The 26197-nt window shown below is 34.8% G+C and overlaps 1 protein-coding gene across 14 annotated transcripts in view; it reads left to right on the plus strand.

Moving 5' to 3' along the window:
• The window catches only part of CCSER2 (coiled-coil serine rich protein 2), a 186022-nt gene that overhangs the window by 144155 nt on the left and 15670 nt on the right, over window positions 1-26197 (plus strand). For 13 of the 14 annotated variants that reach the window (XR_012029669.1, XR_012029668.1, XM_072823823.1 and 10 more), the window contains 2 exons: window positions 349-435; window positions 12575-12664. Coding sequence is in view for 11 of the 14 variants with exons in the window: in XM_072823823.1 (XP_072679924.1) it covers window positions 349-435; window positions 12575-12664 (177 nt within the window). In the remaining 3 variants the exon portion in view is untranslated. Of the gene's footprint in view, window positions 1-348; window positions 436-12574; window positions 12665-13597; window positions 13697-26197 lie in introns of all 14 variants that reach the window. The other variant, XR_012029667.1, reaches the window with a different exon arrangement.

The raw sequence follows: 26197 nt of genomic DNA on the forward strand, positions 1-26197 counted from the left end.
TTTTTTAAAGATTTTATTTATTTATTTATTTGAGAGAGAGACAGAGTATGAATGGGGTGAGAGGCAAAGGAAGAGGGACAAGCAGACTCCCTGCTGAGCATGGAGCCCCACAAAGAGCTGGATTCCAGGACCCTGAGATCATGACCTGAGCCGAAGTCAGACGCTTAACCAACTGAGCTACCCAGGCTCCCCTACACTATGAATTCTTAGAAGACCAAAATGGGTTTTTGTTTGTTTGTGTATAGGTGAATTGCTGGCATATTTAAGAAAAATTTTCCTCTTCACAAACCATCCATTATTCACTCTTCATCATTGATTTAATGCTTATTAATTTTTTAAATATTTCAGAATGAAGATTTATTAAACGAAGTAAAACAACTTAAAGAGGAAATAAAGAAAAAAGATGAAAAAATCCAACTATTAGAACATCAGCTTGTAAGTATTATAGTGTAGTACATAAAAGTAGAGGCTTTTCAAACTGCACCATACATGTGTTTTTTTTTTTTTTAAGGTCTAGCCAGAATTGAAATTTGACTTTATTTTTGCCTTTCAAAGTTGCACTATTGTATTATATTTAGATTATATGAACTCTGAAAGTATGTGATTTACTTCAATCTAAATACTAAGTATCAAGTGTAAAGAAAGTCTTCATCAAACAACCATTTTCAGTAGCCTTCATTTGGAGATTTTGAAATTCACCAGCTTATATTCATGTTATTGATGAAGGCCTGTCTTCCTTCATATATGTTTAAAGAAATGAACTGGTGAATTGAGAACAGGGCGTTTATTCTCTCTGAGAGCAGAAACTAAACTGGATAGTAGGCTTAGATTTCTGTCAGTAAGACTGTCAGAGTGAGTGGTATTCTAAGAAAATACTTCCTCCCCTTGGATATATTGCAGGATCTCTCAGAGTCATGTTTGGATCTTTGTAATTTTATAATTGTTACAATTTCAAGTGTCAGTCTCATATAAAAAGAATATGTCGGGATCCCTGGGTGGCCCAGCGGTTTAGCGCCTGCCTTTGGCCCAGGGCGCGATCCTGGAAATCCGGGATCGAATCCCACGTCGGGCTCCCGGTGCATGGAGCCTGCTTCTCCCTCTGCCTGTGTCTCTGCCTCTCTCTCTCTCTTTCTGTCTCTGTGACTATCAGAAATAAATAAAAATAAGAAAAATAAAAATAAAAAAAAGAATATGTGCAGCAGTTTGAACTTAATTATAATTTAGTTCGTAAAATCTGAAAGGCCAGGATAATAACGTTATGGCATAAAAATGACAACAGGCCAAGGAAAATCTTTGTTGCAAGTCAAAAGCATGTTTTGGTATAACAATGGAATTCAGCAATATGAAATATTAATCTCACTTAGAATATAAAGGTTATTATGAACTCTGAGCCACTGAGGTCAGATTACAGAAATCAGGCTGATGAATAAATAATGACAGATGAATCAGATGTTATGTTTTAAGTATATGAAGAAAACTTACAAATCTGAGAAACGAATGAATGAATATTGCAAATTGAGGGCCTACCAAATATAAAATTAAGAAGGAAAATAATAAGACCTAACACTTGTATTTTAAAACTAAAATAGGAACCTAGCTAGTTTTTAAGGAGAAGAAAAAAGCATCAGGAAATTAAGTAAGCTTCAGATTTTGCAAAAATGTATTACAGAGCACAAGAATTGTGTCTAGTACACTTCAGAAAAAGGTTATGCCCTTACATTTTATATCTAAACATATTTTTATTCATATACCAAGGTAAAATTTCAGACCTTTACTGTCTTGAAAACTATGCCATTCAGTTATCTTTGTAAAATTGCTTAATAATGCATTCCAAATACCTGAGGGAGGAACTTAAAAATAACTCAAGAATTGGGAGGTAAAGATTAAAATGCGTGGCTCAGTTGGTTGGGTGTCGGCCTTCACCTCAGATCATGATCCCAGGGCCCTGGTATTGAGTCCCACATTGGGCTCCCTGCTGGGGGTAGGGGGAAGCCTGCTTCTCTCTCTCCGTCTGCCACTCCCCCTGCTTGTGCTCACTCACTCTCTTTCTGTCAAATAAATAAATAAAATCTTTAAAAAATAAAAAAATAAATAAATAAAGGAAGCCATTTTCAGGTAGGATAGATGGGCTAAACTTCCCAACCAGTAATGGGAGAAAACTTTTTGCTCCTTATTTTATCTTATGTAATTATATATCATTTGAATGTTGGACTTTTTTGAATTTATACATTTTATTTTCTGAAATGAAAAGTTTTTTTTTTAAATTTTTAATTCCTGTTAAATTCTTGAAAATGTGTAAGTAAAATTCAGGTTTGAGGAAGGAAATATGGAAAATCCTGAAGAAGTCAGAAGTACTGAAGTTTTTATCTTCTACAAATGGATTTTTAAAATTATTTTTATATACTTAAATAAATTATAAAATGTTTATGAAATGCTTTTAAGATAACTGTTAGGTTAGAATAATGAATCTTGCAAAAGATATTTAAAAAGACATAAAAAGTAGGAAAATACCAAGGATATCTAAAAACAGCAAAACCAAGGTGACAGATTAGATCAAATTTAAGAAATATAACAGTAAATGAAAATGGTCTTATCTCCCACAGTTTCATTGAGGATTTAATGCAAAATCCAGTAATTTTCTTTGTATATAAAGGAAATTTTAGATCACGTAAAATGGTATAATGCTGAACATAAAAAGGTTGAGTGAGACAGAATGAAATTATTCTCATCAAAATGCTGGGGTTGCACTAGAAAAACAAATTTAGGTTGGAAAAAAATTATGAAAAGAGCTCACTGTATATTGATATATGATTAATAAGTAATGAAAATTTAAAGCTTTTTATATTAAGTTTTAATAGTATTCTGTTAATATATTTCTTTAGAAAATAAGAACAGTTCATAGCTGAAGTATTACTGTCCTTAACCACTTAATAGTGAATCCTTAATGTCTTCTAATATCCTAACATCTTTAGGTTGCCCTAGTTTCAAAAATATCCTGTGCCTTTGTACATTACATCTGGTTACATCTCTTAAATCTCTTAATTTAGAACTGTTCTTTTTCCTTGTTGTATTGGCTTGTTGAAGAGACTGTACTGACTTGTTGAAGAGACTTACCTTGCAAATAATTTTTATAAAGATTGTAGAAATGTCTAAGAGAATCCTAAAGAAAGAAAACAGAAGAAAAGTTGAAAGCATTACTTCTCAGCAAAAGGTTCTTTGAAATTCTCTGTATTTGCTATATTAAACCTAGAAATTATATTTATTTTAGAAGAGCTCATTACCTATCTTTAGTTTAGTAATGGAACTCTAGGAAGTCACTTGTTCAAATCAAGAGAATTTAGAAAGATATAAACCACTGTAGGTAGAGATCAGTAGCAACATTTTTCACATTATGAAAATTAAAATTGTCTTTCTATTTAAAATACTTTTTCTTTCCTCACATCTCTAAACTATTTTTCTTAATAGCAAAACATCATCATAAATTAGAGGACTTTGTTTTGACTTCAGTATTAATTAGCTGAATAACATTGGCAGTTTCTACCATTTTCCAGTGCTTTTCTTATCAAAAATGTGAAGGTTTTGGATGCTGCGAAGATGGTGGAGTAAGAGGATCCTAAACTTAGCTTATCCCACAGGTGTACCTAGATAACACTCACATCAGTGCAAATAATACAGAAAATGAGCTGATGACAGGTGGAAGAAACTCCATAACTAAAGGTAGAGAGGAAGCCACATTGAAGAGGGTAGGGGGCAGCCCGGGTGGCTCAATGGTTTAGTGCCGCCTTCGGCCCAGGGCATGATCCTAGAGACCCGGGATCAAGTCCTACATCGGGCTCCCTGCATGGAGCCTGTTTCTTCCTTTGCCTGTTTCTCTGCCTCTCTCTCTGTCTTTCCCTCTCTCTGTGTCTCTCATGAATAAATAAATAAAATATTAAAAAAAAAAAAAGAGGATAGGAAGAGTGGAGATGTGGTGGGGAACAAAAGAGACTGCAGCCATCTGTGGAGAAGAGGGAGGCCCAGGCATGGAGAAGGGAGAGAAACACACTATCACACTGGGATGCCTGCTCAGGGAAGACAAATCCCCATAACATTTGGCTTTGAAAGCAAGAGGGACTGAATTTCATGAGTTCTTACAAGGAGACTTAAAGCCTGGAATTTTAAAAATCCGTGGGCTTGGATCTGAGAGAGCCTGAAGGGTGAGAGGAAGTGGAGTCCCTGCCCTTCAAGAGATAGCATGATGACCCACAGAGATACAGCATAAAAGCAGCAGTTTGAAAAACACAACAAACAAAAGGGAGAGTAGTTTACTCATTTTGGAGCATGTCCTTGAGGGGCAAGGATTGCTGAGGAATTTCTGCAGGAACAGAGGAGATGGCAGTGCCATCTGCCTCCTCCACTCCCCCAGCATAAACACATGGCCACCTGTGTGAACCAGCCAAGTACTGATATTCACTAACTAACTTGCTAACACCAAGCCCTGCCCACCTCCCCATGCTTTGGGATATCCATCCTTCCCAGTCATACTTGTTTCAACCCCCAGTACTGCAGGTCCCCTCCCCCAGAAGACCTATATAAACCTTGCCAACACTGTCTCCTGACCCAGGCATTTTGCAAGGGCCCATTGGCAGTAGGCCCTGTGGAAGCCCATGGTGTTAAAATTGTGCACTGCACCCTAGCCAGGAACCAAGCACTGCCCACAACAGGCAAAGAGAACCTCTGCAGACAAAAGAAAAAGTGAACAGGACACAACACCAGAGCATACACAACACACATAGAAGAAACTCCACCGTGAAATGCCTGGGGAACAAGGAGCACTGCCCTGCAGGGCACTCTAGGACCTCTTCTTCATAAGAGCTTTATTTTTCAAGAGCAGGGGACATAGCTAAATTTCCTAACACTTGGAAACGGACACAGGGAGTTAGACAAAATGAGGAGACAGAGAAATATGTCCCAAATGAAAGAAAAGGACAAGACAACAATAAGAGACTTCTAAGGGAAACAGATATAAGTAATATGCCTGATAAAGAATTTAAAGTAATGATGATAAAGATACTCTCTGGACTTGATAAAAGAGTGGAAGACATCAGTGAGATCCTTAACAAAGAGATGAAAAAGAACCACAATCAGAAATAACACAACAAATGAAATAAAAAATACAACTAGATGAAATAAATAGCAGGCATAGAAGAAGCAGAGGAATGAATTAGTGGCCTGGAAGAGATTAATGGAAGGTAATCAATCTGAGCAGGTGAGAGAAAAAAAAAATTATGCAAAATGAGAATAGACTTAGGGAACTCAGAGACTCCATCAAGCATAATATATGGGGATCCCAGGAGAAGAAGAGCGTAAAGGAGGCAGAAAATTTATTTGAAGAGATAGTAGCTGAAAACTTCCCCACTCTGGGGAAGGAAACAGACATCTAGATCCAGGAAGCATGAGGATCCTCCAACAAAATTAATCCAAAGAGGTCCACATCAAGACATATAGTAATTAAAATGGCAAAAAGTAGTGATAAAGAGAAAATTCTAAAAGCATCAAGAAGAAAGAACACAATTGCATTAAAAGAGAAACCCCCTAAGGCTATCAGCAGATTTTTTCAGCAAAACTTCAGGCCAGAAGGGAGTGGCATGATATATTCAAAGTGCTGAAAGGTAAAATCTGCAGCCAAGAGTATTCTATCCAGCAAAGCTATCATTCAGAGTAGAGAGAAGTTTTCAGACAAGCAAAAGCTAATGGAGTTATTGACCACTAAACCAGCCTCACAAAATATGCTAAAGGAGACTCTTTGAGAAGGAAAGACTATAAGTAAGAGTAGAAAAAGTAGGACACATAAAAGCAGTAAAAATAAATGTATCTATAAAAATCAGTCAAGGGATTCGCAAAATAAAAGCATGTTACCTAAATGTAGAGAGAAGAATAAAGAGTTTGTTAAGCGACACATCAACTTAATATAGACTACTATATGCAGAAGATGTTCCATACGAACCTTGATTTGTAACCACAAATCAAGTCCCAGTAATGGATATGAAAAAGTAAAGAGAAAAGAATCTAAGTATCTCACTAAAGAAAGCCTAAAAGAGAGCAAAAAAGAAAAGATCAGAGAAGAACTGTAAAACAAGCAACAAAATGGCAATAAATATATGTGAGTACTTACATTGAATGTAAATGGACTAAATGCTCCAATCAAAAGGCATAGGGTGACAGAATGAGGACAAAAACAAGACTTACCTTTATGCTGCCACAAGAGACACATTTCGGACCAAAGGAAACTGCAGATTGAAAGTTAGGTGATGGAGAAACATTTATCATGCAAATGAGTCTGAAAAGAAAGTAGGGGTAGCAGTACTTATATCAGACAAAATAGACTTAAAAAAACTAGCAAGAGATAAAGGACACTATATAACCATTGAGGGGACAGGCCAACAAGAAGATATAACAATAGTAAATATGTATGCATCCAACATGGGAGCACTCAAATACATAAAATTGTTAATAACAAATATAAAGGAACTAATAATTCAGTAATAGTAGTGGGCTTAAACACCTCATTTACATCAACAAACAGATTATCTAAACAGAATCAACAAACAGTGGCTTTGAATGACACTCTGGGCCAGATAAATTTAACATATGTGATTAGAACATTACATCCTAAAAGCCAGAATGCACATTTTTTTCAAGTGCACATGGTACATCCTCCAGAATGTATTACATATTAGGCCACAAAACAAGTCTCAACAAATTCAGAAAGATCAAAGCCATACCATACATCGTTTCTAACTACAGCACTATGAAACTGGAAGTAAGCCACAAGAAAAGAATCTGGAAAGAGTAAATACATGGAGGTTAAATAACATACTATTAAAGAATGAATGAAAAATTACGTGGAGAGAAATAAAAATTGCTACATTAAGAAGCAAGAAACATCTCGGGACACCTGGGTGGCTCAGTGGTTGAGCATCTGGCTTTGGCTCAGGCATGATTCTGGCATACCAGGATGGAGTCCTGCATTGGGCTCCTTGTGGGGAGCCTGCTTCTCCCTCTGCCTGTCTCTCTGCCTCTCTCGGTGTCTCTCATGAATAAATAAAATCTTAAAAAAAAAAAAAAAAGAGGAATCAAGAAACATCTCAAATAAACAACCTAACCTTACCCCTAAAGGAGCTAGGAAAAAGAACGAACAATACTCATAACCAGCATAAGGAAGGAAATAATAAAGACTAGAGCAAAAATAAATGATACAGAAACTTAAACAGTAGAACAGATCAATGAGATCAGGAGCTGGCTCTTTGAAAAGATCAGCAAAATTGATAAATATCTAATAAGTCTAATAATCAGACTTATTAAGAAAAAGAGGACTCAAAATCACAAATCTAAGAGGAGAAATAACACCCAGCAGAACAGAAATACAAATGATTATAAGAGAATATTTTGAAAACTTTTATGCCAACAAATCAGACAACCTAGAGGAAATGGATAAATTCCTAGAAACGTCATCTTTCTAAACTGAAGCAGGAAGAATAAAAAATTTGAAAAGAGCAATTATCAGCAATGGAATTGAATCAGTAATCAAAAAACTACCAATAAACAAAATCATATAAAGACATCCCAAAAAGAACCATAGGATAAGATCTCTGATGAACATAGATGCAGAATTCCTCAACAAAATACTAGCAGATTGAATCCAACAATACATTAAAGCAATCATTCACCATGATCAAGTGGGATTTATTGCTGGAATGCAAGGATGGTTCAATATTTGCCAGTCAATCAACATGATACATCACCACAATAAGACAAAAGATAAGAACCATATCATTTCAAGAGATGCAGAAAAAGCATTTGGAAAAGTACAACATTGGTCAAGATAAAAAACCTCAAGAAAGTAGGTTTACAGGGAGCATACATCAACATAATAAAGGTCACATATGAAAAATCCATGGCTAACATCATACTCAATGGGGGAAAACTGAGAGCTTTTCCTCTAAGGGCAGGAGCAAGTCAAGGATGTCCAGTCTCACCACTTTTATTCAACATAGTATTGGAAATCCTAGCCACGGCAATCAGCAACAAAAAGAAATAAAAGGCATCCATATTGGTAAGGAAGAAAAACCTTTACTTTTTGCAGATAACGTGATACTTTATGTAGAAAACCAAAAGACTCCACCAAAAAAACTACTAGAATTGACAAATGAATTTAGGAAACTTGCAGGATACAAAATCAGCATACAGGAATCTACTGCATTTCTATGTATTAATAATTAAGCGGCAGAATGAGAAATTAATAAAACAATCCCATTTGCCATTGCACCAAGAATAAAATACCTAGGAATAAACAACCAAAGAGTGAAAGACCTATACTCTGAAAACTATAAAATATTGATGAAAGAAATTGAATATGACACAAAGAATTGGAAGGACATCCCATGCTTATGGATTGGAAGAACAAATATTCTTAAATTGTCTGTATTACCTAAAGCAATCTCCAGATTTAATACAGTTGCTATCAAAACACCAACAGCATTTTTTTCACAGAACTAAAATAAGGAATCCTAAAATTTGTGTGGAACCACAAAAGACCCCAAATAGCCAAAACAATCTTGAAAAACAAAACTTGTGGTATTTGAGATGTCAGGTTATATTACAAAGCTGTAGTAATCAAAACAGCATGGCCCTGGTATAAAAATAGACACATAGGTCAGTGGAACAGAATAGAAAACTCAGAAATAAACCTGCAATTATAAAAAAATAATAATAATAAATAAATAAATAAAAATTAAAAAAAAACCCTGCAATTATATGGTCAATTAATATGCAAAGGAAGCAGAAATATGCAATGGGAAAGATTGTCTCTCTTCATCAGATGGTATTGGGAGAACTGAAAGGGCTACATGCAAAAGAAGGAAACTGGACAACTTTCTTCCACTGTACATAAAATAAACTAAAAATGGATTAAAGACCAAGGCACCTGGGTGGCTCAGTTGGTTAAGCATTTGCCTTCAGCTCAGGTCATGATCTCAGGGTCCTGGGGTCAAGCACCACATCGGGCTCCCTGCTCAGTGGGAAGTCTGCTTCACCCTCCCCTCACTTATGCTCTCTCTTCCTCTCTCTCAAATGAGTAAATAAAGTCTTTTAGAAAATGGATTAAAGACCCTAAATGTGAGACCTAAAACCATAAAAAGCCTAGAAGAGAGCACAGGCAGTAATTTCTCTGACATTGGTCATAGTAACATTCTTCTGAGGCAAGGGAAACAAAAGCAAAAATAAACTATTGGGATTACATCAAAATCAAAAGCTTCTGCATGGCAAAGGAAACAACCTACAAAACTAAATGACAGCCTACTGCAAGGGAGAAGATATTTGTGTGTGACATGTTCAAGAAAGGGTCAGTATCCAAAATATACAAAGAACTTAAACACCAACACCAAAAAGACAATCCAATTTAAGAATGCACAGAAGACATGAATAAGCATTCCTCCAGTGAAGACCTACAGATGGCCAACAGACACATGAAATAATGCTCAGTATCATTTATCATCAGGGATAATCAAAGTCACAGTGAGATACCACCTCACACCTGTCAGAAGGGCTAACGTAAGAAAACTCAACAATAAGTGTTGGTGAGGATGTGGAGAAAAAGGAACCCCTGTACACTGTTGATGGGAATGCAAACCGGTGCAGCCACAGTGGAAGACAATATGGAAGTTCCTGAAAAACTTAAAAATATAATTACCATACAATCCAGTAATTACACTACTGAATATTTACTCAAAGAATACAATAATTTGAAGGGATATACGCACCCCTATGTTTGTTTCAGCATTATTTACAATAACCAAACTATAGAAGTAGCCCAAGTGTCCATCAAAAGATGAGGGGATAAAGAAAATATGGTTTATGTATATGCAAGAGTGTGTATGTGTGTATGTGTATACACATAAATATGTATTCCATTAAGCACACACGTATATGTATATGTATTAGAATATCATTCAGCCATAAAAAAGAATGAAATCTTGCCATTTGCAACAACATGGGTAGAGGTAGAGAGTATAATGCTAAATGAAACAAACCAGTTAGAAAAAGACAGATACCATAGGATTTCATTCATGTGTGGAATTTAAGAAAAAAACAAATAATAATGGGGGGAGGGGAAACAAACTGTTGAGAACAAACAGATGGTTACCAAAGGGGAGGTGGATGGGGAGGGTGAAATAGGTGAAGGGAATTAGGAGTGTGTTTGTCTTGTTGAACACAGTAATGTATGGAATTGGTGGATCATTATGTTATACATCTCAAACTCATTTATCACTGTATGTTAACCACACTGGAATTTAAGAAATAAAAAGGAAAAATGTGAAGGATTTTCTCAGTGATTTCAAAGTCCTTTTCTAGTTCTAGCTTTCTATGAATTTTACCTTTTTTTTTTGAATAAAAGCACTCACCCCTAGCCTGTGTGTGCATGCAGACTTTCAGAAAAGTGACCATATAAAGTGTTGAATTCATATTTTGTGTGAAATGTGCATATATAAAATCAGATTGCAATGCTCCCAGAATTTAACTGGAAAGTATAGAAGCTCAGCTATTTAAACCTTATTTAAAATGCTGAGAGTACCCTTTTATTTTCCCCTCAATATACTACTTAGTAATAGTTAATTTAGATACATTTTCTCATTGAGTCCTTAAAATAATCTGGTGAAGTTACTTGTGTAGACTTTCCTTTATAGAGTCATAGAAAATGGAACTCAGCTTAATTAAACAGGCTAACACATAGACAACAAAAAGGAAATTAATTCTGGAATTACAGTACTCAGGATAGAATACATAATGTGTTTGCATTAAGATAAATGTTTTAGGGCGCCTGGGTGTCTCAGTCGGTTAAGCATCTGCCTTCAGCTCAGGTCATGATCACAGGGTCTTGGGATTGAGTCTGGCATGAGGCTCCCTGCTTAGCTGGGAGTCTGCTCCTCCCTCTCCCCTTCTACCCTGCTTGTGATCTCTCTCTTTCTTTCTCTCTCTCTCTCAAAATCTTAAAACAAAAAAAGAGGTAAATGTTTTATCTTTACATACCTCCCATATATATTAAAAGTTATATCCTATTACAGTGAATTCTAGGAGACTTTTTTTTTTTAAGATTTTGAGAGAGAGAGAAAATGAACAGGGCAAGGGGCAGAGGGAGAGAGAGAATCTCAAGCAGATTCTGTGCTGAGCACAGAGCCAGAGTGAGATTCCATCTCAGGACCCTGAGATCATGATGTGAACCAAAACCAAGAGTCGGATGCTGAACCACCTGAGCCACCTGGGTGCCCCCATGAGACAGACTTTTCAGTTGTCTGCTTCTTTAGTGAATTCTGTTTCAGTGACTATCCCATTTCTTAGGAATGGGAAATATGTACTATAAGGAATGGAAAAATGTCTATACTACAGAGCTGTTTTTAATTAGATCTTTTATATATGGAAAAGGGAACAATCTGATTAAAATTAAGAAAAATTCTGAATTTTGGTAAATATTTTTAAACTAGACACATAGTTTTAATTTGATGCAGTAATCAAGAATTTGCTATGTGATGGGACGCCTGGGTGGCTCAGCGGTTGAGCGTCTGCCTTCAGCCCAGGGCATGATCTTAGAGTCCTGGGATCGAGTCCCGCATCAGGCTCCCTGCATGGAGCCTGCTTCTCCCTCTGCCTGTGTCTCTGCCTCTCTCTGTGTTTCATGAATAAATAAATAAAATCTTAAAAAAAGAAAAAAAAGAATTTGCTATGTGGGTTTTCCTACAAGAGAGTAAGTATGTTTACCTCCAGTGAGGTTGTTTAATACATAATATGGTTATAGTCTAACTTCATACTAGGGAGAAATTCTCATTATCATTGTTTTCATTCTTTCTTAAAAATTTGATATTTGAGAGACCAAAGTTCACACAATTAGGTACATTGCTTTGTGTTGTATAAATGACTAAATGAGTATGCTTTGAGTGAAACCATATGTAGAGGATTCATTTGTGAACTGAAATGGTCAGATGGATCTTATCAAAAGGCAGTGGTCCTTCAAATTCTTTAGTGCAGTAAGGTTAACACATTATTAAGGAGGCTTAAAAGCACTGCACATATAAATAGACAACCTAACTTGTGGACTGGTCGTATTTAATATCCAGTTTATTGCCATCAAAAATAAACTTAAGAAACTGTGGTGTAGTGTCTATTGTACCATTATAGTTTAGAGAAATACATTATATTTTGCAATTGTATTCTTTATAAACTGTATGTTGATATATATGTTTTACATTCATATACATAGTATTGTATATATTTATATACATAGGATCATAAATAATGCGTTTATGGACAATGAAGAGATTCCCAAAGTTCTTACTGTTCAAAATTTTAGCTTTACTGACTGACTCTAGAACCCAATCTCTGAATCAAATGGGAAACTACTGAATAGACCTGGCTGTTTGCCCTGTTTCTGTGGTGGTGGTCTTGTACCCTTTTGTACCCTTTATGAAAGCCTCTGATTACTTTGTATGTAAATATGTGTATATGAAATTACACCGGTGTCAACATTTGTGATTTTATTCAGGCAACCCGGTGTAACTGCCACCAGAAATCTAAAGAGGAAAAGTGCACATATGCTGATAAATATACTCAAACACCCTGGAGAAGAATTCCCGTAAGTAACATATGTCCTTAACCTCTTCGCATGTCATTTACTCTTTCAATGTTTATTCCACTCTTTTTCCTCTAACCTAATAATTTTGAATCTGCCATGACTGTAATTTTTTCTAGGTAAGTTGATTTTTCTTGTGTTTTAGGTGTTTATGTGCTTTCTAAAGCTTCTCTTGTTTGTCTTATATAAATGAATGTGCATTTAATAGCTTTTCTGTTCTGCACACTGTAGCCCATTTTGAGTGTCTAGTCTCTCATTGCATGTATTTATGAGAGTAGTATTTCCCCATGCCCTAAAAGAAACAGAAATCCACAGAATGCAGTCTTCCCTTTTTAGCAGCATGACTCTGGAAATACGTGATGTAGCTTATTCTTTTGTTGTTGTTGAAACCTTTCAAATATATTCTATTACAATTACTCAAGTATAAAGGCATTAAGATATAGATAGTAAAGGTTATGTTTAAGGCATGATTTGGGAATGATTTCTTCTAAACAGTAGAAAGTAACCATGCTTTCTTATTTTTTGAAATATATTTAGTCTAAAATACACTGACCATAATTTAACCTGAGTTCTGAAACTTAGTTCAGGGTGTTCCTGAGCCAGAGAATCATCACATGGCCATCCAGTCATCATAATCCTGTTGTTGGGTGCCAACTAATAGACATTATTTGTTAAGAAAATGCCTAATAAGCCACTTTTGACTCTTCTTTTGCCTTATTTTAGCAGTAGAATCCTAGTAACATAAATGAACAGGGAACCATAATGGTTAATGTAATCAGCAATCCAATTTTTTAAAACCTAACTATAGGCTTTAAAGTTTATTACTTTTTTTTTTCATTTTCATCTAATAAGTAATTTTTTGTGTGCGCTCTAAGGTAAAATGCTAATAATTAATTTATTAATTATTAATTAATTATTAATTAATTTATTCAACAGAAGTTTGTAAGCTCCAATCTCAGTTACTAGGCTCTTGAAGTAGAAGTAGGAATTGGGGAAGAAAATACACAGTCCAATAAGGATTCCTTCTACTAGCAGGTACTTATCAAAGGAACTGGTGATGTGATACAATTAAAGTGAAGTGAGTTCTGTTAGGTTCAAAAGATGAGGAAGGTCTAGTTGGAAGAATCAAGGAGCTTGTTGAAGAAGGTAAAGGTTGTGATTGAATTCTAGAAAGTGAAATATACCGGTAGACAGAGATGATGTAATATTTCTTTAAAGGAGGTGGAAACTTACTGGTTTGAGGAAATTGCAAAATAAGACTACCTTTTGCTTCTAGATAGGAGTTTGGGCCTCCCCCATTTCTCCAGTTTCCTCACAGATATTTGTGCCTTCTGATACTAAGTAGGTTGGTGATTTCTTTAAGTGTGAGAAGTTCCATTTTCCCATCCTCATGGGTGTTTTTATACCATCTCTGGCTTCTTCGATCTTATTGTTCTGAAAACTGGATATTAATCAGACAAAGGTAAATGGTGGGAAACAACCCCAAGACATTGCTTAGTTTACTATAATTTTGGGTGAAATGAAGGTCCGTTTTTCAGTCCAACACTCCTAACAAACCAGACTTTAGGCTTCCTTGCCATCTTCTACTTTAGAAATCACCTAGCTTAGGACTTTTGTTTTATACTTATCTAAGCTAACAAAAGGCAAGGAGATTAAGTGGGATATTAAAGTTTCATAATCAATCAGTGACTGAGATAATACTGTAGCTTCAGGCTGTTCACTGCTAGTTCAAGGTTCCTTCCCACAAAGGTACACTGAGGAGCCTTGAAGGATTGAGAGAGGTTTTGCGATTGAAATGGGAGAAATATTCTTGACAAAAGGAAGTACAAGTAAAGGTGATGATGAGGTAGAAAGATACATTTAGGCAATAGTAAGTACATGATTTCAACTGCAGCACAGTTGTATGTTTAGGGAAGTAGTTGAAGTTGGTGTTAAAGCCCATTTGAAAGATAGAATTAAAAATTTTATCCAGGAATTACTGAAAAAGTAATTTTACTGAGTTGTATTTAGGTAAAGAGGTAGTTACATATATTTATTTACTTAGTTAATGTAATATAATACATGATACTAAGACAATTATTAACTATTAACATTAAATATTGAGTTTATTTTTAAAGTTGATTTTTATGTTTTTGGCACTTAAGATTCATTTGAAATAAAATTATTGTATCTTAGAAATCATTTTACAATAATAAAGATTTTCTTTTCTCTTCTAAAAAGTTATACTTGACTCTACATGTTCTTTTTTTAGCAGGAACTCAACATATTTAAAAAAGATATTGATGTTGGGTAGTGCAGTTGGGATTCTTCTTTGGCAACGAGTCTGTTAGGTAGTGATTTAGAGAATCAAAACATGTTGAATTTCAAAATCCCCAAGTTTAGCGTAGGCAACATTTTTTTTGATCTGGCTCATAAGAGTTTGGGAAGATTGAAAGTTATAGTCTGAGCCCTTGTTCTTTACCATTCCCTAAATATATTGAGAAATTTAAATGACACTCTCTGAGTTAGTTGAGGATCTGAAGTAAAATCTAAATCAGGTTTATGAGGCATATGTAAGCATGTCCTCAGAACATTTCCTGGCATCCGCGGAAGAAATCTGTTTGTAGTAGAAAGCATTGAAAGATGGTGGAGAAAAGAGAGATACCATCTATAATACTTGTTGGCAGCCATTTAGGAGGTGGAAAGAAACATGAAAAAAAAAATAGACATTTTTGGAAGAAATGAAGGAAAATAAAGGAAGTGGATTTCAGATTTAGGGAGGGAAAGAAAGAGGGAAAAGAGATAAGAATGGGCTATAGGAAATTATGGTACCGTCGGAAGAGAATGGAGAAGTCTTGCTTCTGGTGAAATATTCTCATCTGAGGGACAGAGTACCTGATAAAGTGGCGAGATGGGTAACCTGCAAAGAACAGCAGTGTGGAGCGTATCTAATCATTCACACAAAAGTAGTTGAAGTAAGACTAAGAATACTAGGAAGATGGTGATTATGTGAGAAAAGATGGCGCTTATGTGAAAAGATTCATTTAAAATGTTTTAGATGTATTTCCAGTATTGTTTCAAAACATTTAACATCAGTGTTTGAAGATTGCACATTAAGTAAATTCTAAATTTTCACAATATATACATTTAAAGCATTTGTTTAAACATCTTACCGAACTAGAGCAGCCAAAATACCAGAAAACCTTTCTAGACTCACACTATCAACCTTCTTATTATTTATCCCCTTGAATCTCCAAGAAGGGATTATAAGATGGACCCAAGGATCCACCTGACCTTCACATAATGGCTCACATGGATTACTCTTAAAATTGAGTGTAGAAAGAAATGCTGTTATATCAGTATCAGTGGGAAAGTTGTCTACCAGTTGAAATTCGGAATGTACACAATTAGATCTTTACTAGTTTTCTCTCGTATCTTAAGAACTCACAGTATTATATAGCAAAGAGGTGAGAAAAGATGATTTTATATACATTTTTAAATGTTCTCTTAGAATTAGTTTCTAGTAGTGAATCAAAGATTTAATCCATTTTATGGTGTATTTAATAGATATGTATATAACTAAAATAAGCTCAACAATTAGAATGTGGTCCACATTATCAGCAATTTTTGTGCTTAGAATTATGATCTAATGTCTCAGATTTACTGGGTTATGCATATATCTCAAAATGTCATAGTTAAGTATGTTCCTATCATAACTATTTATAAAATAGAAAAAAAATCAGAAAACCTTATCATAGACATATCACAGAAATCATGTCAACTGTACATAATTTCCAAAGGAAAAGGAGTTTGCCAGGGGCAGCATGATGTATGTACTGTTAAAGGACTCTGCTCCCTCCCTTTTTTTTTTTGCTTGCCTGGGAGATGAGACAAAATATTAAATGAAAGGAACATCATAACCCAAAGATTTGTTTTCAGATGACTTCTTCCTAAGTCCTTTTTCTTTTACACTATATGCCTTCCTGATTTGGGAGTGGGTAGCATTATTAGTTAATTTATGTGAGATTAACGTCCTGATTTTATTCTTCAGTATTCCATTTTATCCCAATTGGAGAGGTGTCCTTTTACTACTCATATATATTCTGAAGGGAATTAAATGATTTATTTCTTTGTGGAAGTGTTTATTTATATTCACTATTGTTTATATATAGCATATGCCACTAGAAGTATTTTAAGTGAAATACTCATATACTTTGGTGTTTAAACAAATAATAATTATAATGTGATTCATGTAATTATTTTTAAATTGTTAATGTCTAGTCAGTCATTTTTAGATATGGGCCATTGAATATGGCCTGTTTCAATGAGCTAAATGCTGACAGGAGCCATCTGTGTGGCTGAGCTATCACATTCTAGCTGCATGTATTTATGACAGCACAACAAGAATTCTGTTATATGTATATGACTATTACATGGCTATTTTAATCTAGAAGTTGAGTGACTTGTCTGGTCATAAATTTAAGGGTGTCTAAATTTGTGCCCTTCAGTGCCGAAACAAATAGGGCATTTTTAAAGCTTTGTATAAAGTATCCATTGAAAGAAGCAAAGTTTGTATCTGCAGTGTAGCTAGAAAAAAAAGGATAGCACCAAAGTTTTCTACTACTGGGATCCATTTCATTTGTGTGATATAGAATTTAATTTATTGACTTGTACATCAAGGGTATAGATATAGAAAGATTTTACTCTTAGAAATTTAATGATAGCAATCAGTGAGAAATGGATAATTCTATTAGCTTTCAAGAAGTAACTTGATCAAATCAGTCTTTCAGAAGAAATTAATCAAAAGTTAGGTGGAGATGTAGATTCAGAGTGTGGAGGGGACTTGAGTATATGAAAGACAAATCTTTAGTGATAGAGTTTCATCTACTAGGACAGCTCGTATTGTTAGTGCTAAGTGCCACAGGCCCTTTGCAAGCAAGTAAGACCATTCCAGGAAGCTCCCTAAAGTCTTCCAGAAAAGGGAGAAATAAGCAAACTAATCATGAATCAGGAAGTTTTAACAGTTCAGTGTTAAGTAAAAATCCCCACACTCTAACTTCAGGTGAAAACTGTCATCTGTTCTCACCTCTATGTTAAGAAAAAGCAGCTGTTTGAGGGAAAAGCTACAAGTGTTCTGGAGGAATTGGCTCACAGCTCCTTATCTTATCCCACACGGAGTTCACACAAATGTTTTTACATGAAAACTTGGTCTTGATAGGCTTTATGAAATGAAGTTGCCTCTAGAACCCTGAGTTCAGATGCTTTTATTTTTCGTGTTTTCTTTTTCCTTTATTTTGTTTTTGTTTTTGTCCCACCAACTTAAAGTATAATTAGAATATTTTGTATATTGTTAAAACTATATGTCAGATATCCCAGGTATGTTTTTCTACAAGTATATTTTATTTTTCCACTTGGATGGAATATATTCATATGCATACCTCCTGCTCTTTGTTTTTATATAAAACAAAGTGTTTTAGAGAAACCACTGTGATTTCTCTAACAGAAAGCACCTCCTATCTACCATTTCATCTAAAAAGTCATCAGAAGTTTAAAGTAGACTCAGAGGAGCAAAAAGATACTTTTCTGGCTAGAGCTAGAGAACTTCATGAGTTCATAGTATCAACTATGAAAAAATTAGGCACTTTGCCCTCTAGATTCGTGCTCCAGTAGAAATATAATGTGAGCTACATATATAAGGTAAATGCCCTACTATCCAAAATAAAGTAAAAAGAAACACACAGAATTAGTTTTATTTATTTTTTAAAGATTTTATTTATTTATTTATTTGAGACAGAGTGCACACAAATGGAGAAAGGCAGAGGGAGAGGGAGTAGTAGACTCCCTACTGAGCAGGGATCTGATTGAGGCTTGATCCCTTGACCCTGGGATCATGATCTAAGTTGAAGACAGACACTTAACTGACTGAGGCACCCAGGCGCCTCACACAGATTTAATTTTAATAAAATATTTGATTAACCCAGTCGTATCATTTAAACATGGAATCAATATAAAGAAGATATTGAGATATTTTACTGATATTTGGGTTTTGGGTTTGTCTGTGTATCTTTACCATTTGAGGGGTATTTTCCATTTCTACAGCATTTTATTTCAGACTATCCATAATTCAGTTCTGTGTGGTGGTCATTAGATTAGGCTTTATATTTTTTTTTTAAGATTTTTTATTTATTAGAGACAGAGAGAGAGAGAGAAACAGGCAGAGGGAGAAGCAGGCTCCATGCAGGGACCCTGATGCAGGACTCAATCCAGGGTCTCCAGGGTCATGCCCTGGGCGGAAGGCGGCCCTAAACTGCTAAGCCACCGGGGCTGCCCTAGATTAGGCTTTAAACCTGAACTAAGTATAAGTAGCTGGAATTGATGACCCCCTCCCCAAAAAAAAGTACATTCCTTCAGGTTTTAAACCATAAGACCATTCATTCATTCAGTGAACTTTGAGTAGTTTATTCTATGTTTCAATCCAATGTGCTAAGGGTTTTGGATACTAAATCAAAGACATTGCTTAATTCTTAGTTTATGAGGAAGAAGGGCAAGATGGCGGAAGAGTAGGGTCCCCAAGTCACCTGTCCCCATCAAATTACCTAGATAACCTTCAAATCATCCTGAAAATCTACGAATTCGGCCTGAGATTTAGAAAGAACAACAGCTGGAATGCTACAGTGAGAAGAGTTCAGCTTCTATCAAAGTAGGAAGATGGAGGGGGGGCGGGCAGTAAGGAAACAAGAGACATCCAAGGGGGAGGAGCCCCGCGAGGAGCCGGGCTAAGGCCTGGGCGAGTGCCCCCAGGACAGGAAAGCACCATCCCCGTCCAGGAGAAGCAGGAGCTTCACCAATTCTTAGTCTATGATGCTCACAAGCAGACAGCAAAGGTAAATCAGAGATGATAGGAGAGTTAGGCTGTTTCTGGACCAGAGAGTGGTAGACATGTGTTCCAAATTTGAGAACTAGACCTTCTGGCTCTCAGATCCATCCTAAAACTGCTGTAACTTATAGTATACTTGAGTTCAGGAGTGTACTGTGTTCCAGCACTCACCGCTGAAACAGAGCCATGCATCTGGGAACTTGTCTTGCTTCTGCGATCTTTTTTGCTGAAGGTCAGGTCTCCCATCCTTTGCTTACAAATTATAAATCTAAGTCTAATAAGTTTCTAAGTTAAGTTCTTTCCACAAGTTCTCTTTTGTTTTAGAAACACTCCCAATAGATAGGGAATCATGGGGAAGCAACACTTGCTCTTAGTGCTGCTGCTTAGTGTTGCTCAGATGTCCAGTATTTCTGAACTTGCCTGGTCTCATAGTTTAGTTAGTCATGTATTTTATAGCTATTTCCATTGTTTACTGTTGAAAGGAGTAAATTATCTTTCTTCTTTTTCATACTTAGGAAATAACCTTTAGTTTATAGAGATGAGAATTTTCTTAAATATGTTTTCCATCTCCTCCCCCCAAAAAATATGACCCTACCACTATAATCAGTGTTTTGAATAATTTTCCTCTGTATTCTTCTAGTGTGCATTATAGTTTTATTACTCTAATTTTTTTTTACTTTTTATTTTAAATACTTACAGGTTCATGAAAAGTTATAAAAATAGTACAGAAAGATCCTTTGTACGGTTCACCATTATCCCACAATAGTTTCATTTTATGTTAGCATAGTACAATATCAAAACCAGGAAATTGACATTGGTATATGTGTAGTTCTGTGCCATTTTATAACTGTGTAGATTCCAGCAACTCCACCATATTTAAGATGCAGAATTATTGTGCCATTACAAAGTTCTGCTATGTGTGCCTCCTTTTAATAGTCACAATAATTTCCTTCTTCCTCTACCATTCCTAACCCCTGGCAATCGCTAATCTGGTTTTTCATACTTATAATTCACACGTTTCAAGAATTTTGCATAAGTGACATTATATAGTGTGTGAGCTTTTGAGATTGTTTTTTTTTTTTTTTTTTTTTTCACTCAGAATAACACCTTGGAAATTCATCCAAGAAGTTGTGTCTGTCAATAATTTGTTCCTTTTTATTGCCAAGTAGATTTCCCTGATATGGATGATCCACAGTTAGTTTAACCACTTCATCTATTGAGAGATATTTTGATCATTTCTAGTTTTTGGCTATTAAAAATAAAGCTGCTGTGAGTACTTGTGTAGAAGATCTTGTATAGATGTAAATTTTCATTTCTCTGGGATAAATGCCCAGTAGTGTAATTTTTGGGTCATATGATAACTCTGTGTTTAGCACTCAAAAAAATTCCCAAACTGTTTATCACAACTGCCAGAACAGTTTCTCATCAATATTGTATGAGTGATAGTTTCTCTGCATCTTTATCAGCTTTTAGTAGTGTTACTATTTTTAAATTTTAGCCATTCTGAGAAGTGTGTAGTTTTAATTTCTATCTCCCTCATGGCTAATAGTTTTATTGTCTCTTTGTGTGCTTATTTGCCATTTTCTTGAATATATCTTCATGTCGTATTTTCTAACTTGATTTTAATTTTTTTTACTGTTAAATTTAGATTTCTTGATATATTCTCTGAGTCCTTTACATAAGAGTAAAGGCTGTAGTTTGGAAGTATTTTCCCCCGATAGTTTGTCTTTCCATCTTCTTCAAAGAGTCACTCAAGATTAAAAGATTTTAATTCTTAAGTCCAATTTATCAATATTTTTTCTTTTATGAATTGTGCTTCTTACATTATATCTAAACTCTTCACCAAGGCCAAGACACTGAAAATTTTGTTTTCTTCTGAAGTGTTTCTAGTTTTACATTCTACATTTAAATCTGTGATCCATTTCGAGTTAATTTTTATGTAAGATATGAGACTTAAGTCAGGGTTCATTATTTTCCGACAAATAGCAGTTAATTTTTATGTAAGATATGAGACTTAAGTCAGGGTTCATTATTTTCCGACAAATATCCAATTGCTTTGAATCAATTTTTAAAAAGATTATCCTTTTTCTATTGAATTACTTTTGTGTTTTTGTCAAAGATCAGTTGATTATATATTTGTATGGATCTACTTCTGGGTTTTCTATTACATTGATCTATGTGTCTACCCCTCCACCATTACTACATTATTTTGATTGCTATAACTATAAAAAGTCTTAAGTTGAATGATTCCTTGTACTTTTGCTTTTTCATAATTGTTTATATATTCTAATTTATTTGCTTTTCTGCATAATTTTAGAATTAGCTTGTGTTTATCTAAAAAAGATCTTGCCAAGATTTTGACAGAAAATGTGTTACACCTAATATCCTTTTGGAGTTAGCATCTTTAGTGTGTTAGGTCTTCCAGTCCATGAATAAGGTATATCTCTCCATTAATTTATATCATTTTTTTTATTTCTTTAATCAACATTATCTAGTTTTCAGAATATAAGTTCTGCATATGCTTTCTTAGATTTATTAAGTATTTTATCATTTTGAGTGATTAAAATGATATTGTCTTTTAAATTTGAGTTTCATGTGTTCATTGCTGGTATTTAGAAATACAATTGATTTTTGTTTATGGATCATTTATCCTATGAACTTAGGAAACTCACTTCCTAGTTCTGGGAGTTTTTCCTGTAGATACGGATTTTTATATGTGGACCGCATGTCATCAAAATAGGAACAATTTTCTTATCTGCAAATAGGAACAATTTTCTCACATTTTTATCTGTATGTCTTCTATTTCCTATTCTGATATTATGCCACTAGCTAGGGCTTCCAATTATATGTTGAATAAGAATGATGAAAGTGAAGATTCTTGCCATGTTCCTGATTTACAGGGGGAAAGGCATTCAGTCTTTCACCATTAATTAAATGTTAGCTATAGATATTTGAAAGATGCTTTTTATCTAGTTGAGGGATTTCCTTTCTATTTCTAGTTTGCTGAGAGTTTTCATTATGTATGTTGGAGTTTGTTCAGTCCTTTTGCTATACTAATACATATGAATGTGTCATTTTTTTTCACTTTAGTCTATTGATTGCATTGATCATTTTTGAATCAACCTTGTTGACCTAAATGCCACTTACTTACAGTGTATAATTCTTTTATATATTTCTGAATTCTAATCAATAGTATTTTGTTAAGGATTGTTTATGTTTGTATTCATGAGGAGTAATAATCTGTTGATTTCTGGTTTTTGTTTTTGTTTTTGTTTTATACTATCACTGTCTGGTTTTCTGTCAGGGTAATTCTAGCCTCATAAATGAATGGGGAAGTATTCTTTCCTCTAGTTCTATTTTCTGGAAGAGAATGTGTAGAATTGGTATTAATTCTTTAAACACTGGCAGAATTCTCCAGTGGACCATCTAGGCCTGGAGATTTCTTTTTGGGGGAAATTTTAAAATTGCTATAGACCTATTCAGGTGATCTCTGTCATCTCAGATGAGTTTTCTTAGTTTGCGGTTTTGAGAAATTTGTCCATTTCTTCTCATTTGTCAAATTTATGACTGTAAGGTTAATCAGAGTATTCCCTTTTAATGGTTGGAGGATCTGTGTTGTGACCCTGTTTCATTCATGATTTTGGCAATTTGAGTCATCTTTCTGATACTCTTTATCATTTGTAGTGGTTTTTCAATCTTATTGAACTTTTCAAAGCACCAGCTTTTTGTTTCCTTGATTACTTCTACTTTTCTGTGTTCAGTTTCAGTGATTTCTGCTCTTGATTGTATTCTTCTTTCTACTTACTTTTGGTTTATTTTGGTATTTTTTTCCTAAGTGTCTTAAGGTGGCAGTTCAGTTACTGATCTGGGTTTTTTTTCCTCTTTTTTGTTACTGCTATAACTGTGTTCTACAACTTTCGATATGTATTTCTTTTGTATTCAGGGAGTATATGACGTGTGTGTGTTTAATTTTCCTTGAAACTTCCTTGATCCATGAATATGTTGTTTAGTATCCAAGTGTTTGGAAATTTTTCTATTACTAATTTCTAATTTGATTCCCTTGTGGTCAGAAAACACATTCTGTGCAATTTCTGTTATTTTAGTTTTCTGTGGTTTGTTTTATGGCCTACACTGTGGTAATATTCTATGGTAAATGTTTTGGTAAATGTTCTATGTACTCTTGAAAAGAATGTATATTTGGCTGTTACTGGATGGAATATTCTGTACATATTGAATAGATCCTCATTGTTGATGGCATCCTTGAGTCCTGTATCATTGCTAATTTAATTGCCTAATTGTTTTATTAATTAAGAGAGGAGTGTTAGGACTATCCAACTGTAATTGTGGATTTGACTGTTCTCCTTTCACTTCTATCAGTTTTTACTTCATGTGTTGTACAACTCTGTAGTTTGTTGCATACACATTTAGGATCACGATGTCTTTTTAGTAGATTGACCCTTTTATCATTTTATAAGATCACTTTTTGTACCTGGTAATTGCTTTGAATCCTCCTTTATTTGATACTAATTTATAACCACTCTTACTTTCTTTTGTTTTTTTGCATGGTAGAACTTTTTCTTGTTTTACTTTAAAACAACTATATTGTTATATATAAAGTGAATTTTTTGTGACCTGCATATGATTGTGTCATGATTCTTTATCCACTCTGCTAGTTTGTCTACTTGGTATCAGTACATTCTTTTTATTTAATGTATCAGTATGTTAAGCCTGCCATTTTATTTTTTGTTTTATTTCCTCTCTTCTGTTTTCTTCCTCACTTCTTTGCTGCTTTTTTTTTTTTTCTTGCCTTTCTGTGTGTTACGTGTATCTCTTAGAGTTCCATTTTGGTTTATACATAAGTGTTTTGAGTGTATCAGTTTGTATGGAACTGTTATAGTTGTTTAGGTATTATACCTACATAACTTATGTAGTCTACTAAGTAGAGAACCTTACTACCCTTTAAGTCCCTTTCTCTCCCCCATTTGTAATATAAGTGTCTTAAATATTTCCTATACACACATCAAGAATGACATACGACAATATTAGAGCCATGCAAGGATGGAAGCCTAGGCTCACTCGTTGGTCTTTTCTGTTGGGATTAGAGCTGGGGCTACAGTTTCTCCTGTGACATTTAGCAGGTCATTGTGTAGAGGTTATATGAACTGCGAGGCTGCCTCTTACCTGATTCTTTGACATGGTTCAGGATTCTCTTGACACTGTTTCTATTTTTGTTTTTGTCTTCACTCACTGGCATTTCTGTGTGCTGGCTTCTCCATCACCTAGTCTAGGATACATTAAGCAAAAAGATAACCCAGGCATTCTCTACTATGTTTATCCTCAGATTTCAAGATTCCTAGCTGGTCTATCTTCTTAGCTCCACCTTTCAGAGTTTCATGTTCATTTCATGTAAAATGTCCAGAGTTTTTGCCTGTACTTTGCAGAAAGAAAAGAGGGAAGTGTTACCTATTTCATCTTTTGATGGAACTTTCCAGAACTGGAAGTACTGCTCCTATTAAATTTTAATCAAAGTATATTTCTACTCTCTGAAAGTCACATAATGAAGCTGTAGCTGTAGTTGACACTCAGAAAAGTGAGAAAGCTATTCTCAGGATGGTTATATTTCATAGAAGAGAGAAATACTCAAATCAACACAATGAAAAGCAGAAGAAAAATTCCCTAAGACAAGTGCCCATTAAATGATGTAGATATTTATAAACAAGATTGATCATAATGAATTTAGGTAGGATCCAGAGAAGCTTTTAGGGAATGGGTTTGAAATGGGCTTGGGCTTGGAAGGCTTGGTAGGAATTAGGTAGATGGGGGTGGAAAAGTGAAAGGGAGGCTAAAGTAAAATGAGTAATATTCTTTGCCTTTCTAGGCATAAACTGAAATGACAGCTCTTCAACCAATTCAATAAACAGGTGCCCCTTGGCAGGAGCAGGCATAGCTATTTACGTATTTCTTTCACAAGATTGTCTCTCTTTCCCTCTCATACTCAAGCCCATCCCAGAGATCATGATTTATTGGTCTTGGGTGAGTAAAGATGGGTATCATTGTTTTGTTTCTAAAATTCTTAGGTGCTTGCAATGTGTATCCAGCCCTTGATGTTATAGCTTCATCTCTAGTTAAATACAATAATTTCATTTATGTTTTAATAGCTTTATTTAATTCAGTTTAAATCCATAAACAATTATTTAGAGTCTGCTGTATGTTAGGGACTATTAGGCAAACAAAAGTAGGACATTGAACATCCTTTAAAACTCCTGCCAGGTTCTAGGTATTGTGGCAGATACTTTGACTTAAGTTATTTCAAAGAACTAATTCAAGAACATTTAATACAAAGTTGATTGTTTTAAATGCCATATAAATAGTTATAAAATCAAAGGATAACCATGCTTGGAGTGGGAATAATGATTCTATGAACTTTCTAAGAACTGAAAGAATCTTCTTAGAAATGAACCATTTTGTCTTAGTCTCTTTGGGCAACTGTAACAGAACACCATAGACTGTATGGCTTATAAGCAATAGAAGTCTTTTTCCCACAGTTTTGGAGGTTGGGAAGTCCAAGAGTAGAGACACCAGCAGATTCAATGTCTGGCAAGGGCCTGCATAGACAACCATCTCCTTGTGTTCCTTTTTGGTGGAGGGGGCAAGAGAGCTTTCTGGGGTTTCTTTTATAA

Source organism: Canis lupus, chromosome 4 (assembly GCF_048164855.1).
Source record: "Canis lupus baileyi chromosome 4, mCanLup2.hap1, whole genome shotgun sequence".
Classification (NCBI taxonomy): domain Eukaryota; kingdom Metazoa; phylum Chordata; class Mammalia; order Carnivora; family Canidae; genus Canis; species Canis lupus.